Source organism: Taudactylus pleione, unplaced genomic scaffold (assembly GCF_031769625.1).
Source record: "Taudactylus pleione unplaced genomic scaffold, aTauple2 ptg000225l, whole genome shotgun sequence".
In the NCBI taxonomy this organism is placed as follows: Eukaryota; Metazoa; Chordata; class Amphibia; order Anura; family Myobatrachidae; genus Taudactylus; species Taudactylus pleione.
Genome location: NW_028284627.1, coordinates 1,006,236 through 1,022,781, shown reverse-complemented (window position 1 = coordinate 1,022,781; position 16,546 = coordinate 1,006,236). Strand labels below are relative to the sequence as shown.

The following is a 16,546-nucleotide window of genomic DNA, read 5'->3' as shown; positions in this document are numbered from 1 at the left end:
CAGAAGCACCGCCTCATGCTGCCATATTGTTACATTACAAGGTGGTCACTGTGAACACTCATTTTTGCTCAGTTAACAATAAAGGTGCAGAAAAAACATGGAAATGGAAGGGGTGAAAAGGATCAGTAGCTGGAAATGCAATTTATAAGTGTTCCAAAGTGGCTGCAGCTATATATAACGCTACTTACCGTCAGAAAACTTTATTACATCACATCTATTTGATTATTTTGTAAACATTACAGCTTTTCTCTAGGTAAAATACAGTGCAACTTACATCATGCAGCGGAAATGCTGAGTCGTAGACATTATTTGCTATCAATGTAGTAATACCTTGACAAACAAAAACAAAATATTAGTAGCCATATAATACATCTGCATAATAGTTTTACAAAGCCCTCCTACTCATTTAACACATTACAACATAACAGTACATTCTTACACTTATTATAGTCTGCTAATAGTACAAAAATAAAGTAAACGCTTTATTGACGATGTTAACTTGAGCAACATAAAACACTGGCCTCTGGATTTGTGAAAACTAGGAATGGGTGTCCTCCGTTGGACTCACATTAAATCAGTTGGGAACTTTTATTATACTCAGCACTCTCTAAGAACCCCTGGCCAAACACTGCCAAATGCACAAGTGTATCCAAGTCATAAACCATGTAAAGAGGGTGAGATACTCCAGCCATATTGCAGTAGTTACTGCAAATGGTTGCAGGGCTTGAGAGCAGCAAGACGTACCAACAAGGGCATAAAAATTAAATATAGGATGTGAACATCACATAACTCACTGTTACTCTTCCTCAGGAAACCCTCTGCAGGTACAGCCAACGACTGCTGAGTTCCCTGGCCAATAACAATAAGTATTGCAATGTGGCCAGGGGTCCATTTAAAGTAGTAGTACAGTAATAGTAGTGTTATTATTTTGTCGCCTAGAATTGCCTTCACTCCTAAAATGTTGCTTTTATGATAAATAAGTGACATTAGCTCTGGCTTGTTACAACACTTAGCATTATACTTGCAACTCATACATAAATATTAATTGAGAATCGTGTGTCCTTCGAGAACTGGATGAAGTCAATAAATCCCGTTGGTCATCTGAGCCCAACTTTAGATTCTTGCTACTATCGTGCCTACCATTAGAGGTGGACCTGCCATCCTATAGGGTACCTATTATTAGGTCCAGTTTACTCAGACACAGGAGCTCATATAGAATTGGACGTATGTCTGGTTTAATTTTTTTTTATAAGATACGTATTTCCATGTGGCATTTGCATGACAAAAAATGTACACGTGTCCGTATCCACATTTTTGCCCATCTTATACTGAAGACTCCTTGTGCTGGAGCGGTGGAACAGTGGAAGAAAGGGATGGGCAAGTGCAGAGCAAGGACCTATTAATTTCATTGCCACTCAAGTAGACCTGGATGCAGGCACAGACTTTTCATGCAGGTACAGAAGGGCTGGTGCATTGATGATGGTGGTCAACAGTACTAGTTAGCCATTCCTAATTGGTTAATTGCAGAATGACCCCTATTTCTGACAGGACTTAGGGGGTCATTCAGACCCGGTCATTAGCGCCGATGCGCTCGGATCGGGTCGATGGCCCCCCACAGAGCATGCGCACGACAGCGCCGGTCGTAGCGGGTCTCGATCCAAAGGGGGCGAGCTGTCGATGTTGATTGACAGCTCGCCCCGTTTGGAAGGCGGGCAGGGGGGATGGCAGCCCAAACGGAGGCGTTCCCATGGGAACGCCTACCATTTGGGGGAGGCCCCACTGACATCACTAGTGATGACAGTGGAGAGCTTCCGGCTCAGACAGAGCCGAAAGCTCTCCGGGGCTTACGACAAGGGAGACCCTACCCTAGGGTCTCGTCGTAAGCACCGATGGTCGCGATGGTAAGGCTGTGGGTGTTAACCCACAGCCTTACCACCGCAAAGGAGGACGTCTTTAAAATTCAAGAGGTCCTCCCCTCATTCAGACCGACTGCACGCTCTGTGCGACCGGCTCTGAATGAGGTCCATAGTGTGGCTGCTACTGTATATTGTATAGCATAGCAGCTGTCAATGTGCATTACTTAATTGACATTTCCATTTGGACTACTGCGGTATATAATTAAATGATTTTTATAAATTTAATTTTTTGTTTTAGTTTAAATTGTGTTGGTATTTCATGACATTTTAGATTGAAAATGTGATTTTCATATTTATCAATAACACACAATCAAGATACTATTCTCTCTTGTGTTTGACTCTTCATTACATTATTATATTGTGTACAAATAGGGTATTGTAACTTTAGCATTTTCTACTATCACTGGCTAACTGCCTCTTCAACTATCTCAGGGCATAAGTATACACATTCATAAACCAGACATACTGGTGGTGCAAATGAAATTTGTTTGAGCAGGATGATTCTTGAGATGTGCCCGTCTGACCATAATCGCGCAAATACTGTACGCTTCATCTTGAGCACATTTTTTGGCACTGACATTCTGCGTATGTATAACTTTACATGAGCCCCATAGAGAACAATTTGATTTTTTTTCTTTGTCTTTATAAGACATAAAAGATATCATAATAACATCAGCACAATACAAAAGGTACTATAAAACAGAAAGCTTGGTTCAGAGAAAAGCATCAGGTTACATTCAACCTCACAGGTAGTCCTGGAGCCTATTTCCTTGTGTCAAGCCAGAGACTTAACTGCTTTTGGGGAGCCCAGCTTACAATTAGTATGTGTAAAGCCAGTAAAAATATAGGAGCAGAAAAATTGGAAACATTGTATATACACCTGCATGTACATTCATGTGTCAGCAAAAATACTCATTGCTCCAAATATCATGAAATACTGGAAAATGTAATAACTAGATCCTAAAATACTAGACACAATGTTTTATTTTTTTTTAAGCTGTACTTTTAGAAAAGATAAAATAGACATATTTAACCATTTTGACTCAATAAAATACATATATAAATCTATCTATTTCATATCTATCTATCTATCTATCTATCTATCTATCTATCTATCTATCTATCTATCTATCTATCAATCATCTATCTATCTAATATATTGCTCTCTCTCTCACTCTCTCTATCTATCTCATATATATCTATCTCTCTGTCTCTCTATCTATCTATCTATCTATCTATCTATCTATCTATCTATCTATCTATCTATCTATCTATCTATCTATCTATCTATTTCATATAGCTCTCTCTCACTCTATCTATCTATCTATCTATCTATCTATCTATCTACATCTATCTATCTATCGACCTATCTATCTATCTATCTATCTATCTATCTATCTATCTATCTATCTATCTATCTATCTCACTGTCTCTCTCACTCTCTCTATCTATCATATCTATCTATCTCATATCTATCTGCAGGGCCCTCTACCCTGTTGTGCTTCTCCCTACTGTAATTTAATTTATCTCTTACTCCCCACTAGGGCAACCAACACTCGGCCGCTTATGTGGGCGCAAAGGTCGCTAATATAGCAATGTTTATTATACGTGTCCATGTCCTGCTTTGTATTGTATTGTAAGTCACTGGTAACTTATTTGTTCATATTCATGTACTTTGTAAGGTGCTGCGAAACACTTGTGGCGCCATATAAATAAATTATTATGATAATAATATCTGTCTATCTCATATCTATCTATCTATCTATCTATCTATCTATCTATCTATCTCATATCTCTCTCTCTCTCTATCTCATATCTCTCTATCTCATATCTCTCTCTCTATCTCATATCACTCTCATCTATCTATCTATCTATCTATCTATCTATCTATCTATCTATCTATCTATCTCATATCTCTCACTCTCTCTCTCTCTATCTCATATCTCTCTATTTATCTCATATCTCTCACTCACTCTCTATCTCATATCACTCTCTCCTATCTATCTATCTATCTATCTATCTATCTATCTGTCTATCTATCTATCTATCTATCTATCTATCTATCCCTTTAGTGGTGCCTAACCCTAACCTCCCCTCGGTGGTGCCTAACCCTAACCACCCCCCGGTGGTGCCTAACCCTAACCACCCCCCGGTGGTACCTAACCCTAACCTCCCCTCGGTGGTGCCTAACCCTAACCTCCCCTCGGTGGTGCCTAACCCTAACCTCCCCTCGGTGGTGCCTAACCCTAACCACCCCCCCCGGTGGTGCCTAACCCTAACTCTCCCTTCCCATACCCTAAACCTAACCTAGCTGGGGGGTGCCTAACCCTACCCTCCCCTGCCGTTACCTAACCCTCACAGGGGGGGTACCTAACCCTAATCTCCCCTCGAGAGTGACTAAACCTGACCCCCCCATCCCTGGGCAAACTATATAATTACCTGGCCGTGGAGGATTGGGATGGCGGGGGTCAGGATGCCGACGCCATTATCCTGATGTCGTTTGGGATATTGGTGTCGGCATTATGGCGGGATTCCAGCGTCGGTATATCGACGTCCGGGATCCCGACCGCCGGGAAACTAACTACATCCCCTATACATCTGCATTCCAAAGTAGCCATTATTACTATCAGTGAGCATCAGACCTGTCCTTGGTGCAGAGGACCTATCTGCATTCACCACTGAATCACCCGGCTAATTCCATCTACACATCCACAGCACACAGAGAGAAAACTTATCCTACGCGCAAACGCCCCATGCTGTCCAGTTACACCCAGTCAGCCGCAAGTATAGATGCCGCTGATATGAGTATGACTCTGATTTGCCCTTAGTTGCTCATAGTTGAGTAATGCAGCATCCAATGTGCGCAGATTTCCTAACATTCATGAGATCTGTCTACAACCCAGACTTACATAAACTCTGAATCAGCCCCATTGTGTATATCCTATAGTTTTGCAATTAGCATCTCATGCAACTTAAAAATGCTATTAAAATACAGGGTAAAAAAAAAAAATAGGTCACACATACCCATACTGTATTTGGCCTTTGTACAAGATGTTCGCTTTAAAATCTCATGCACCTGGTGGGAGAAAAAAAGTTTTCATTATAAAGAAAAAATACATCCTTAGCATATTTTAGGGGGGGGGGAGAGTTTCAATTGCAGGTGATAAGCTGTTCTCGTGTGAAAAGTTTTCACTTGTCGTAAAAAGTTTTTACTTTTCGTGAAATGTGGTTATCAGCCAATTCAATTGCAGGTGAAGTTAACACGCGGTAATTCTCCATAGGATTTCATGCCAATTTTTTTTACACCAGCTCCTGAGCAGGTGCAACGTTGGGGAAAATCCCGGGACTTGGTTCAGAACCTCTGCCCTAATGATTGATTCGCAACTTAGAGAGTTTACATTTTCTTAATTTGGCCAATAATGACATGTCATTTTGGGGGTGAAAATGTGCAAAGTGCATGAAAATGTGTTCATTGATTAGGGACAGGTATGCAGGGGTGCTGTATGAATGGGACAGGTGTTTTTAAGATTGCAGGTGGGCGTTAGAGGCGTATTTTGAAGATCTTTTAGAAGTGGCATAAAATGACACAAATATAGTATATACTTACAGCCATTTTTATGCACCCCTAATTTAAGTAGAGCATCTATTTTGCAGAAATACTATTGCTTTCTTTCATTTATTCACTGTTTTAGAAAAAAAGCTTAACAGCCATTTGACACAATTTAAGAACCCCAAATACTTTTAGTTTGGCCACTAATAGACTTCTATACTGCTATCCAATATTACTTTTTTCTTTTTTGGGAGGTACAGGCCGATTTTGCTATTTTGACATATACTTAACACGTGTAAAACCAGCAAGAATTATTTATTACAATTATTTTAATTATAATAATTATAATTTATAATTACAATCATTTTCTAATTGGATTGCACGATAAGTTACCACCCACATACAGGGGTCAAGTGAAATTAAAAGGCGATATATGTGTGATAAGTTAACACCTGTGAAAAACGAATCACTTTCGCCTGCAATTGAATTCGCCCCTAAATATATGAATTTAAAAAAGTTATAATATAAATGTAGATTTATATCCCATAAGACACTATTAAACATATTAGGTGGAGTCATTACTACAACTATGACAAGTACTACCAGTAAAAATAGCAACAATTAAATAATGAAAAAAAAAAATATTAGTTTCTAGTCTCCTGTCTCTATACGAAAAACAAAAACCATACTTTCAATAGTCTAGACTAAACTTTGCTTAAACTAATAAGCACATAAAAGTACTGTACTTATAAAGGTGAAATCTTGACACAATCAAAACACATTGCTCAAAGCCATTGTCACAGTAAAGATTTGTCCACCATCTGGACACACAGCACCTGAATGCATCTCTGCGTTGCTGGGGTTACGCATAACAAAATATCAGCGGGATCAGACTGACGTCCGAGGAATGTGAGGTGTCTCAGCAAACACTATTCACTACAAAAGGAAAAGACTTAACACTTTAGACATACTTACTATTCGACTGCGCGTTGCGTTGTCAAAAAACGTGTCCTTGTCTTTAATGTTGTACCTAAACACACATACACTATTAATAACTGCCGAATCTTATTGTTTGTTGTTATGCGCAGATATCTTTGTTTCTGATACATAATGCACATGAATATAAATAAATATCATGTAATAAACTCAATTATTTTATATGATGAGTAGTGATATCAGCACTGCATTTGGACAGTGCATTTATGACTTTAAATGAAAGTGACAGTGTTCCGTAATGGAATGTATAGCCGCTGGTGGAGGTAAAACACAGCTAGACATGAGTATCACCTATTATAAGCCAGGTGCTTTAGATTGTACCTTGTGTATTGTAAGGATTAATTAAGGTTTATAGATTTCAGATCCGGAAGCTCTTTCAGAGTGCTCGCTCTGAATCAGGGCGTTTATTTTTTTAATTGGAGTCGGCCTCCTGGCCGCTCGCTAAGCTGTGGGTGACCATCTACAGCTTTTACGAGTGGCCAGGTGATGGTCGCGATGGTCTCGACATCAAGCCATCGGGCTTGCGACGAGACCCTTGTGGTAGGGTCTCGTCTGCCGCAAGCCCCAGTGAGCTTCCGGCTCTAATAGAGCCAGAAGCTCACCACTGACATCACTCGTGATGTCAGTGGGGCCGCCCCCAAATGGCAGGCATTCCTTCGGGAACGGCTCTGTTTGCACAGCCACCCCCCCTCCCCGCCTACAAAACGGGGCGAGCTGTCAATCAATATCGACAGTCGCCCCATCTTGTAGTGAGCCCAGGAGCGACGGAGCTGCCATCGCTCGCTGGGGCTCGCACATGAGCATGCCGGAGCCGGCGTGCGGATGCGCAGTGGGGGACAATCGACCCTCTTGCAAGCGCTGTGTGCTCGCGAGTGGATCTGAATCAGGCCCTCAGTTTTAACCAAAGATGGTAGAAGAACCTATTGCGGCTGCTCCATTGTTATACAGAAAGAAGATGCACTTCTCCATTATAGGAGCATCTCATTCACTTTTTGTTTCATCATCGCTGCTACACATAGTTGTGTCAGGGCGGATGGGGAGTTCCCTCGAAAATATTAAGGGTCACGACTGTGTGTATGGATATTTTTTAACATGGGTAGGGTAGCTCCAATCTCCATCCCAGGTTATCTCCAGCAACTTCCCATTTCCCAGAGCTCTCACTACTTTGCTTACCTTGTGGCCTCGCTCAGCTACTTTTTAGGGATGCACATCGATAATCTATGTTTTACGACCATCAATGTTTTTTCTGCTGCTAGTGTTTTTACCCATTCAATAACGACTTTCCAATATTCACCGCCATTGGTGTGGAAGCAATGGTCTTCAACTATAAAATATAGCTGTAAAAATCAGCTCCAGCTGCGGTATGAGTGCAGGTCTCTATTACACATGCGCAAACTGGGATTCATGCACGAGCTATCATGATGGTTCATCAATCAAATGGTTTTGATATGATGGTTAGTTACCATCGCATCGCAAGATTCAATGTTGAAAGCCCATCCATCATTCAATGACTGGCTTCCGATGTCCATCCCTACTTCTGTTCTTCCCTTGGTTTCTTCACCGTCTCCTTTGGGCTGACAGCATTACAAAGTGCTCTACAGAGACCAAATAGCCAGGTGCTTCTTCAGGTGCTGGGAAAAGGTGCTACCAGGACAGCTATGTATAACTGGGTGTCATCACCGATGACACCACCACTGGTATGAGCACACCAGGCTGGCTCCAGGGGTCTGAGCACCCTGTGCCAGCCCGATACGCTGTGCGTGAACGAAATAGGGGCGTGGCCTCATTACCATAGACCATGCCCCCTAAGTGTCGTTATTTGGAGGCGTGTCCGCATGGCACGCCTCTGTCACTGGCTGGGCTTGCCCCAGCCCTCTCCCATCAGTGAATGGATGCCGTGCGCATGCGCGCTGAATCCATTCACACTCCCACCGCACAGCTGCGGTGGTGGGGGTCCCCAACCTCCCGATTTTACCACCCGCGGGCCACTTTGGCCCACGGGTGGAACTGCGAAACAGTACTGTCCTGCTGAAATCAGGATGTTGGGGAGGGGTGCGCCCTCTATTGGTGGCGCCCCTGTTCGACCGCACTGGTCGAACACTCCTAGAGCTGGCCCTGGAGCCCACCATGGGCTTCCTTATACAGACTAGGACCACTCTAAGCTCCAGTGCCACTGCAATTAGTGGTGATGATGAAACAGTAAGAGGATGGGCACTGCACATGCATCCCGATTGTATTTGTACAGAGTCGCAGTAGTGATTTTAGACACACACATGTAGTAGTGTATTGAAAATGCATCAGATGGTCCTGGGAGGTTACTGGTGGGTGACATGGAGGTGACTATACAGAGGCACAGAGATGGACTGTCTTATAAATGTCTTATGGGAGTTTCGCCTGCATGTTGCAGAATGGTTTCATTCACAGACAGTTTAAACTCTTACATTGGAGGATGGTTGGTGCAAGTGTCGATGGTGTAACCAATAGTTACGTCTACAGATGCACCAAGCAGTATTAAAGCATCTAAATACTGGGCTCATCAGTCCTTGCAGATTCTGATGTAGGTTCTAATAATGAAAAGTGGTGGTGTTGCCCTTAACAACCAATCAGATTATAGCTATCATTTCTCTGTTGCATTCTAGAATATGATAGACAGAACCTAATTGGTTGCTATGGGTAACACCATCACATACTTCCATCCGTCCTACTTTAAGCTGGACAGTCCCGCTTCCCACCCTAAGTTGGCAGTGTCCCACAGGGGGGAGAGGGGGAGGAGTAAGGCATCTGTTTACAGTGCGGGGAGAGCCTGGGGAAAGCCCAGCCTCTCCGAGAGTGCTGAGCACGCCCCCAGAGTGATAGAAATAAGGCTGTGACTTGATACCATGCCCATTCTCATGAGACCACACCCCCATTTTGGGCGGGAATCTCGAATTTCAACTTCAAAATATCGGGAGGTATGCCACCACTTTTAAAAGCTTTAGTAAATCTACCCCCAAGAATCACTGGATATTCTGTAAAGTTTGTTACAAAAATGCAGAATTGTATGGAAACAAACTGCACACACTACCCTTTATTTTATCATTTCCCCCACTATGTATTTACAATAATCACAACTTTGGGATAACCGATATTTGACTATATTCATCAGGGCCCCCGGGACTTAGTGGGGAAACCTGCTGGTCACCCTCCATTATGTTTTCCGAGCACAGTTAGAATAACAATCTGGAGCCTGCTATTCTTTCAAGTCATGCAATGGGCCATTCAATGCTCAGTGATCATTACAATGTTGGCCTAATCCGGTCCCCAGTCATTGTAAATACGCATAACATAGATCCGTCCTAAGTTCCAGATGGAAGAAAAGGGAGGTTGGAGTCCCCTTTCATATAGGCATTTCCTGGTGTTGTTGAATATAATAAATCTCATGACATAAGAAGTGTAAATTGTATAAATATTCTACCATATAAAGGTTAAAAAATGTGATACTTATATAAGGTATTCTTGTAACTAATACAACTATTTAATCATATTTTTCACATATTCTTTGCGTTATCTTAATGCAAACCATCCGGCTCTTCTCTTCAGCTGGGGTCTGGAGTGGTTACAGTATCAGACGCTCGGTACTCACAGATGCATTTTATCTCTGGAGAAGGGATAGGACAAATGCTTCATCTTTGTATTTTCACTTAATTGTGGCACCTTGGGTTGTAAAGGTTTCGTACATTTGTTCCATATACCATTAAGCTTTGCCAAGATCCCGCTGTCCTGTTTTACTTCATACATCTGAAAAGCAGCATGAATATGAGTGAACTGAAAATGAAAGCATTACTTTTCTTTCTGCATACTGTTTATTTTGCTTACTATCCTTTGTATATAAAGTGCTGACATTTTATCATTGGTAATAACAAGTACTGTGACTATACAGTAACTTCAATGGACAATGCATTTGAATGGGCACAGAAACAACATAGAAATGCAAACACCAGCATGGATTGTGTAACCCCTATTTTATACATTTTAAATTGGATGGAGGTTCTGCTTAGCTAATTACAAGTGGCCTGCAAGTAAACATTGCTTGGTGGCTAATTTTTCCAATTCTTTCAATAACCAATGCATTTCATTGGGGTTTCTGCATTTGCTATGTCACCCCCTTAGTTGCAGAGAGGAGAGCAGAGTTGAACCATTGGATCATTCAGGAATATTAAATAGATTAAATAGATGAGACCTCTGCCGCAACCCAGGTAACTAAAACACTATATTTTATCAAAGTAAACCCCACCAATAACTTCATTTTAAGTTTGGATGAATTGTACCAAGGAGGTTTATTGATACATTTTATAAATAACTTCATTGAGACATGAAGTTACTATACCCCATGTTGGGTATATACACAAATCCAATCACAGTGGCTTTCTCATGATCTATCCAATCAGAGCAAAGATGCACTGATTGGATACTTGCATACAGTCTCACTGCCTGTCATGTCCTACATGTCTTCTAGTGGAGCAACTGTCTTTTTTATTTTCAACCCCTGGATTACTGGAAGAAGGAAAATTCATAGATCAGCAGAACAATAACATGAGATCCTTAAGGTTTTAGATATAAAATGAAAATGGCAATGGGTGTATAGTCTCAATTTGCAATACATTATTTTTATCATGTGTGGGTCTTTATATTTAATTTACAATGTGACACAAAGGGTGGGTCCTGGCTGCCAGGGCATGCTGGCTATTTTAGTTCTACTGTACAAGTGAAAACATGTTCTGACAGGCTTTGCTGGGACTTGTAGTGCCACAAACAATATTCAAATTTTTATACACATTATACAACATAGGCTGATCTTCTCCACGAAGGAGCCTTTTGCTTTGGACCATATTCTCTTAGGAAATTCAGACACATGACTGGAAGGGATGCAGTCAGGAAGCCGATGGTCGAAATGGTGACCGCCGGCTTCACGACTGTTTAATCCTGAAAGGGGACTAATGATAGGCGTCAAAATACAGACACCTATCATTATCCCTACGCCGGGAGCCCGATGCCCAGCATACCGAACGAAAGTAAGCTGGGCGGCGGCCGCGGACAGCCACAGGGAGAGGGGTTAGATTTCAGGGCTCCCGGGGGGACTTAGGGTTAGGCAGCCCCCGGGAGGGTTAGGCTAGGGGAAGGGGGGTTAGGTTTAGGCACCCCTGGGGGGAGGTTAGGGTTAAGCACCTCCCCCCGGGAGACTTAGGTTTAGGCTGCGGGTACGGTGGGGTTAGGTTTAGGCACTTAGAGTGGGGGTTAAGGTTAGGGTTAGGCACCCCTAAGGGAGGGTAGGGTTAGGGGGGGAAAAGATTAGGCTTAGGTAGTGTACTTACCGATCGGGATTTGGATACCTGCCGGTCTTCTGGTGTCAGGATTTGAACCGCTGGGCAGACGCCCAGTGGTCATTCATACCGATCTGTGCTTTATTATGACAGGAGGACAGCCTACTATAGGTTTCCCTGGCAAAGTCTGGTGCTGGGTGTGTATATTGATGCAACCACCTTCTTCCTACATATATCTTGACAAGAGTGCTGAGAGGGGGCGCTTGGGGGCCAGGAGGTGATAATGAAGTAGTGGGTGAATGGGCCTCATATGTCTATGTAAGCCCCCTTCTAAGCCGTATTTTGGCCTGTGGAAAGTGATTGTACCGTACTGTACTAGCCTCCTATTGGTCAATGCAATCAAGCATGCTCTAGGCTGAGCGCACAGCACATGCTTTTGCACACGTGTATCTCTAGGTAGTACTGCAAGCGTGCAGTACGAAATACTGTTGTAACAGCGCAATTATACAGTCTAAAATTTATGTCTTCATTCAGGCTTCATAATTGCACTTGACTCAAAATCAAACCCCTTATGCTAAATTAAAGAAAAATAAATTGAAATGCATGTATGTATACTGTGTCGAAACTGGATTATTGGCTGAGACAAGATCAGTTTAAAATTGAATCGCAGCGATACCATCTTGCGACTGGCCGCAAGACGCCATTTTGCGAAATGGCCGCCTAAGTGCCATTTTAGATAAACTCACACTTTAGTACATGCGGCGATAATACTATTAGCATCATGCAAATGCATCTGTGACCATCGCCATAAGTTACGGCGATTCACCAGAAGCCTATTTCATGACTTTACGTATTATAAAGGATATATTTCAGAAATGGCTACGTGACAACTAGCTTGTGTAGATAAGCTTCCTGGACAGTGTCTGCCCTCACTACAGGTGGTCTGGCTCGAATACACACCTACATTAGCAGGCTTCCTGCAATGACATGATTTCAAAGACTGACATCTTAGGTCTGTCTCTTGTAGCTGGGCTATTTGCATTTCACACAAGAGACTGGGAGAATAAAGAGTTTTTCTTTTGAAGCCTGGGACAGGTGGGGGGGACTGCTGACAGAGTGGGCATGTGGAACTATCTGGCTCAGCATGTCACACTGCTAAGATGTTCACTTAGTGAGAGTTAAGTGCACCCTTCCTCATACACACATTAATACGTCTTTATATCAAACCCCGAATACTCACACATTACATATTCACACATAAGGTTTAATAAGCTTTAAAGTATATGATTTAAGTTGGTTCAGTTAGTTTAAATGCTGTGAAATAAAGATATTTGATAACTAAGGTTCTATACATGTTAAGACAGCCGTGTTTGGTTTCGAACTGATGCGTACTCTTTCAACTGAATTCCGGTACTATCGGTGTGGAGATCGCATCATGCATTCCCAACTTATGGACCGCAGAGACTACAAGCAACAAAATGTATATTTTATGAACAACTGTTAGGATGCAGCATGGGGAGGCGGGAGGGAAAAGACCCTCAGTTGTTAGAGGCTGGGCGAGTCTAGTTGAACCAGCCTGTTAAATGCACTGTAACATATGCTTCTCCCCTGGGAACCAATGGCATAAGCAAGAAACTTCTCTATTGTCCTGTCTATTCTGGGGGGGTATAAACATGTGTGCTCAAACACTGGGCCTTTAGTCTTCTTGCTGAATGCTGATTGACGGAGGTTTTCTTTCTGAATGCCGGGATCTGGTCCAGAGGCGCTGCGTATGTATACTGTACTTGGGTCTGTATAATTCCTTTGCGCTAAATTGTACACAGATCATAGCGTGTAACTGACTGTACTTTTACTTGAATAATACTTTGTGCTGCGGAACCACTGAGTCTGGAGTCTCTATTTATTGTATGATTGCGTCCGAAATTAGCGTCATCCTTAGAGGTTTATAGGAAGGATTTTAGAAGGTACAGGCAGCGGTATATAGATGTTCATTTTAATATAGTCAACTGTATATTAAAATAACGTTTATGCGAAGGTAGCAAATAGTGTTCATTTCAGGGCCGTAGCTAGGGTGGTGCGGTCGGTGCCTCCGCACAGAGCGCAACATTGCTGAGGGCGGAACACCGACCGCCCACCATCTCATATAATAGTATTCTCTCACTCTTAATTTAGTGCCGGGCCGCCGCTGCTGCTTGTCCGCTGAGTGCGAGCCAATCACAGCTCATAAAACAGCAGTCAATCAGGTGCGACCGCTTCTGATTGGCTGCTGTCTCGCGAGCTGTGATTGGCTCGCAGCGGGCGCCATATTTGAAATGGTACCTGGGCCGTCGGAGCTTGGAGGAGGAGATCCAGCAGCAGGATGAAGGCAGAGAGGGGCGAGCAAGGCAAAGGTGAGCTCTGAGCACGGTGTGTACATGTGTTGGGGGAATTGCCTGGTTCTCACAGGGCACCTGTTATCCCTGTTGAAATGAGGGCATCTCTGCTTACATATAGTCCTGTCATGTATGTTTGTATGTATATAGGTGAACCAGCTGTGTAGGCCTTAGTATGTTCCTAATGTAACATGGCTGTGTGTGTGATGCGATTGCCCCCTTGTACTCCACGTGTAGACAGGACACATGAGCACTGCTGCACACATGGATGTAGGTGGTACACATCAGGTGGTGATGTAAATACTGTATATAATGAGCACATGTAAGCAAAGTACCTGCTGTAATGTGGTGCAGTAATGGCGGCTGTGGTTAGGGCAGTGCCCATCTCTGCCTCTCTGTGTTCTGGATAAGGTTACGTGCAAGAGTCACAGGAGGGCATGGGGGTGTTGCTGGCCGCGGTAAGTCTGCCTTTGTATGCTGGCAGAATAGATCAGGTTCCTTTGTTTCACCATAGATGGCCCCGCGAGTTATATCCCCGGCATTTAGGAGAAGTCTTTTAGAGAAGTGAAAGACTTCTCCAGGGGAGGCTGAAACTGTGCATGCGCACAGCGTCAGGTTCCGGAGCCAGCTGGGGGCTTTAGCCAGCCGGGGTCTGCGGGTGAGACCCCCCGGTTGGCTTACAGTAGTGCTTGCGTGGGTTTCCTCCCAGGGTGTGTGTGTGTGTGTATATATATATATATATATATTATATATATAATATATATGGAGGGGGGGGCACCGATGAACTTTCTCGCACAGGGCACCAAAATGTCTAGCTACGACTCTGGTTCATTTAATGGGGGAGATGTACTAAACCTTGGAGAGAGACAGAAAGGAGAGAGATAAAGCACCAACCAATCAGCTCCTAACTGTCACTTCACAGGCTGTGTTTGGTTGGTACTTTCTCTCTCTCCAAGGTTTGATACATCTCCCCCCAATAAGTGTAATATAATAATTGTGTCCTTTTTACCTTTTTTGTGGGCACCTTAATTTTAAGGAACTCGGCTTCACGACTCAGCACATGCCATGGTGCGTGGATTCTTACAAAATTGAGACCCTGATTCTTACTCTGCAAAAACAAAGAAAACAATTATTATTATTATTATTATTATTATTATTATTATGGCCCTAAGATGTATACTGTCAAAACAGAAAATAAAACTGTAAAAATGTATAAAACCATGGTTTATTATGCAGCGTACAGTAGTAAATTTCCACAAAATATCATACATGGAGAAAGGTAACATGTTTTGGACACCATAAGAGAAATACATTTTTAAACAGTGGCATAGCAATGCCAAGGGATAATTAATCAGGAGCAGCTATATATATATATGACCATGGTATTTGGATGTGCGCTGCATTCATCAAACAGTGGACCTGATTCAGACCTGGACGCTAAGAAGCGTTCGCTCGTAGTTGCCGATGGTTCGTATTGTGCGCATGCGTCGCAGTGCGCATGCGTGAACCACTGCGAAAGATCGGGAAGCATTCGCTCGCCCAGCATAGACAGCCCAGCTGCATGAGTGACAGGACAAGCCGTTTATGGGTGGTAACAGGGGCAGGCCACTAGACACAGGGGGAGTGGAGGTGCGAACGCAGGCGTGTCTGAGCGTCTTAACCCCATTTCAGAGGCGTGCAATATTAATAGGCAGCATCATAGATAGTACACGTCACCTGGCTGGTTTATACACTGAAGTGCTCGCAGTGCTTGCGGTAGGGGGGTAAAGTCAACCTCAAGCGCTGCATTCGCTTCCGATGGTATCTGATGTACCGATGGTTACATACACTTCCTGGAGATGACGTGCGCTAGTGGGCGTCTTAAGACAGGCTGGTGGGCATCTGCATACACAAAGTGAATGCATGCCAAGACATAGTGGGCGTGCTTATGCCTTGCCATGCGATCGCCTGCCTTGCTGGGTGTGTTCCGAATTTGCATACACTGAGAAGGAAGCGACCGCTTCTTAGAGTCCAGGTCTGAATCAGGCCCAGTACACAAAACTTCTGCAGACTTCACAATAATAATGTATTGATCACTATAGAGAAAGCTTTATCCATATACATTCACTGCACTAAATGTCAGTTGGACCAAAAGTAAGACTAGTTGCATTAATGGCGGGTGTTAAGCCATTTATGGGTGTAGGGCTACATCTGTGCAGAATACGTACTTAATAACAGCCATCAAATTTATAGAGCAAACATCTCTCCAAAATCACTATAAAATCTCACCAATCCTCGATAAGAATAAAAACTCCCATCTTGCATGACTATGGGCCCTATTCATTAATTATGTCAATATGGCCCCGAAAAGTTGCATTCCTTATCATCACATAACGCAGGTATTTCGAAAAAAAATTCAGGACTGCTTATGAA

General features: G+C 42.9%; 1 protein-coding gene across 2 annotated transcripts in view; it reads right to left on the bottom strand.

Annotated features, from left to right (window-relative positions):
- The window catches only part of ANO2 (anoctamin 2), a 391,756-nt gene that overhangs the window by 268,255 nt on the left and 106,955 nt on the right, over positions 1–16,546 (bottom strand). For both annotated transcript variants that reach the window (XM_088478973.1, XM_088478974.1), the window contains 5 exons: positions 15,144–15,242; positions 10,085–10,239; positions 6,442–6,496; positions 4,941–4,992; positions 275–330 (listed from right to left, as the gene is read on the bottom strand). In XM_088478973.1, the coding sequence (XP_088335099.1) occupies positions 275–330; positions 4,941–4,992; positions 6,442–6,496; positions 10,085–10,239; positions 15,144–15,242 (417 nt within the window). The remainder of the gene's footprint in view (positions 1–274; positions 331–4,940; positions 4,993–6,441; positions 6,497–10,084; positions 10,240–15,143; positions 15,243–16,546) is intronic.